We start from the raw sequence: 2,500 nt of genomic DNA, 5'->3' as shown, positions 1-2,500 counted from the left end.
GACAAACCAGTTACAGTAAGACCTGCTGAAACACGTATGGGTTCGGGAAAAGGATCCCCTGAATATTGGGTAGCTGTTGTTAAACCGGGGCGAATACTATATGAAATGGGTGGAGTAACCGAAAATATAGCTAGAAGGGCTATTTTAATAGCAGCATCCAAAATGCCTATACGAACTCAATTTATTATTTCGGGATAAAGGATAAAAATGTAGAACCGACAGAAATGAGTCTTGGGGATGAAACAAAACCGCAGGTTTCTTTTTTTGGACAAACAATATTTCTTTTATTTTCTTCATCCTTTGCATTGGAAGAATAGACTAAAAAATTGATATGATTCAACCTCAGACCCATTTAAATGTAGCGGATAACAGCGGGGCTCGAGAATTGATGTGTATTCGAATCATAGGAGCTAGTAATCGTCGATATGCTCATATTGGTGACGTTATTGTTGCTGTGATCAAAGAAGCAGTACCAAATATGCCCCTAGAAAAATCAGAAGTAGTCCGAGCTGTAATTGTTCGTACCTGTAAAGAACTTAAACGTGACAGCGGTATGATAATACGATATGATGACAATGCTGCAGTTGTGATTGATCAAGAAGGAAATCCAAAAGGAACTCGAATTTTTGGTGCAATCCCCCGGGAATTGAGACAATTAAATTTTACTAAAATAGTTTCATTAGCTCCCGAGGTATTATAAAATAAAATGAGATCGCGATATCTTTTGCGTATTTGAAAGAAATAAATTCAGAACTAGATTAATTCGTAGATTGTGTCTCACGCATATACCTTGAAAAATTCATATTCATAAACCAATAAAGAAAAAAGAAAAACATGTTGATTATATCCAATTTTGAGGCACCAATAATTTTAGTTCATCATGGGTAGAGACACTATTGCTGAGATAATAACCTCTATACGAAATGCTGATATGGATAAAAAAAGAGTTGTTCGCATAGCATCCACTAATATTACCGAAAATATTGTTAAAATACTTTTCCGAGAAGGTTTTATCGAAAACGTCAGAAAACATCAAGAAAAAAATAAATATTTTTTGGTTTTAACCTTGCGACATAGAAGGAATAGGAAAAGACCCTATAGAAATTTTTTAAATTTAAAAAGGATCAGTCGACCCGGTCTACGAATCTATTGTAACTCGCAACGAATTCCTAGAATTTTAGGTGGAATGGGAATTGTAATTCTTTCTACTTCGCGAGGTATAATGACAGACCGGGAGGCTCGACTAGAAGGAATCGGCGGAGAAATTTTGTGTTATATATGGTAATCCTTTTAATATCCAAATGGGATCCGAAACCTCTTCCTATTTGTAAAAAAAAAAAGAAAGGGGGTGAGTTGTCTAATATCTTTTCTCCTCCATTAGTTGATACTTCAAGGGGGCTTTACCTGAAATGAAAGAAAAAAAATGGATTCATGAAGGTTTAATTACCGAATCGCTGCCAAATGGCATGTTCCGGGTTCGGTTAGATAATGAAGATCTGATTCTAGGTTATGTTTCAGGAAAGATCCGACGTAGTTTTATACGGATACTGCCAGGAGATAAAGTCAAAATTGAAGTAAGTCGTTATGATTCAACCAGAGGACGTATAATTTATCGACTCCGAAACAAGGATTCGAAAGATTAGGTGGTTTTTATTCAATACGATTCGAGATCAAAAATTGCAAGAAACTTATTTTCTACCAAGAAGTAGATTCAGAATTAAGATAAGGAATGACAAATATGAAAATAAGAGCTTCCGTTCGTAAAATTTGTGAAAAATGTCGACTAATCCGTAGGCGGGGGCGCATTATAGTAATTTGTTCCAACCCGAGACATAAACAAAGACAAGGATAGTCAGACTCGCTAAAGGGCTCAATGTACAAATAAAGAATCTCTTTTGACATGAAATGGATATATCCATATATTTCTGACTCATACTTATGAGATGATACAATATGGCCAAAGCTATACCGAGAACTGGTTCACGTAGGAATGTACGTATTGGTTCACGTAAGAGTGCACGTAGAATACCAAAGGGAGTTATTCATGTTCAAGCAAGTTTCAATAATACCATTGTCACAGTTACAGATGTCCGGGGTCGGGTGGTTTCCTGGTCCTCGGCCGGTACTTGTGGATTCAAGGGTACGAGAAGAGGGACACCCTTTGCCGCTCAAACTGCAGCATCAAATGCTATTCGTACAGTAGTGGATCAAGGTATGCAACGAGCCGAAGTCATGATAAAAGGTCCCGGTCTCGGAAGAGACGCAGCATTACGAGCTATTCGTAGAAGTGGTATACTATTAACTTTTGTACGGGATGTAACCCCTATGCCACATAATGGCTGTAGACCTCCGAAAAAAAGACGTGTGTAGAAATGAACAGTGAAGAAATTTCCAGAGAAACAAGAGAAATAAATAATTCAATCAAATTAAAAAATATTACTATGGTTCGAGAGAAAGTAACAGTATCTACTCGGACACTACAGTGGAAGTGTGTTGAATC

The 2,500-nt window shown here is 37.0% G+C and overlaps 7 protein-coding genes across 7 annotated transcripts in view; all 7 read left to right on the top strand. All coding sequences in view use genetic code 11, as the record gives it.

Moving 5' to 3' along the window:
- Positions 1 to 198, top strand: part of rpl16 (ribosomal protein L16) — a 1,294-nt gene extending 1,096 nt beyond the window's left edge. Inside the window, exon 2 of the mRNA in view lies at positions 1 to 198. This exon is cut by the window's left edge and continues 201 nt beyond it. Coding sequence (YP_004935704.1) covers positions 1 to 198 — 198 coding nt within the window.
- Positions 199 to 331: 133 nt separating this feature from the next.
- rpl14 (ribosomal protein L14) lies at positions 332 to 700 on the top strand. Its single transcript has one exon. The coding sequence runs from the start codon at positions 332 to 334 to the stop codon at positions 698 to 700; it is 369 nt and encodes a 122-aa protein (YP_004935703.1).
- A 180-nt stretch (positions 701 to 880) lies between these two features.
- On the top strand, positions 881 to 1,285 carry rps8 (ribosomal protein S8). The gene has a single exon. The coding sequence runs from the start codon at positions 881 to 883 to the stop codon at positions 1,283 to 1,285; it is 405 nt and encodes a 134-aa protein (YP_004935702.1).
- A 124-nt stretch (positions 1,286 to 1,409) lies between these two features.
- On the top strand, positions 1,410 to 1,643 carry infA (translation initiation factor 1). The gene has a single exon. The coding sequence runs from the start codon at positions 1,410 to 1,412 to the stop codon at positions 1,641 to 1,643; it is 234 nt and encodes a 77-aa protein (YP_004935701.1).
- A 95-nt stretch (positions 1,644 to 1,738) lies between these two features.
- Positions 1,739 to 1,852, top strand: rpl36 (ribosomal protein L36). The gene has a single exon. The coding sequence runs from the start codon at positions 1,739 to 1,741 to the stop codon at positions 1,850 to 1,852; it is 114 nt and encodes a 37-aa protein (YP_004935700.1).
- A 101-nt stretch (positions 1,853 to 1,953) lies between these two features.
- On the top strand, positions 1,954 to 2,370 carry rps11 (ribosomal protein S11). Its single transcript has one exon. The coding sequence runs from the start codon at positions 1,954 to 1,956 to the stop codon at positions 2,368 to 2,370; it is 417 nt and encodes a 138-aa protein (YP_004935699.1).
- A 71-nt stretch (positions 2,371 to 2,441) lies between these two features.
- The window catches only part of rpoA (RNA polymerase alpha subunit), a 1,014-nt gene continuing 955 nt past the window's right edge, over positions 2,442 to 2,500 (top strand). The window contains exon 1 of the mRNA in view: positions 2,442 to 2,500. This exon is cut by the window's right edge and continues 955 nt beyond it. Coding sequence (YP_004935698.1) covers positions 2,442 to 2,500 — 59 coding nt within the window.

The sequence above is a fragment of the chloroplast genome of Sesamum indicum (genome assembly GCF_026168435.1).
Source record: "Sesamum indicum chloroplast, complete genome".
Classification (NCBI taxonomy): Eukaryota; Viridiplantae; Streptophyta; class Magnoliopsida; order Lamiales; family Pedaliaceae; genus Sesamum; species Sesamum indicum.
Note: the sequence above shows the minus strand (reverse complement) of the source record. Positions and strands in the feature narration are given on the sequence as shown.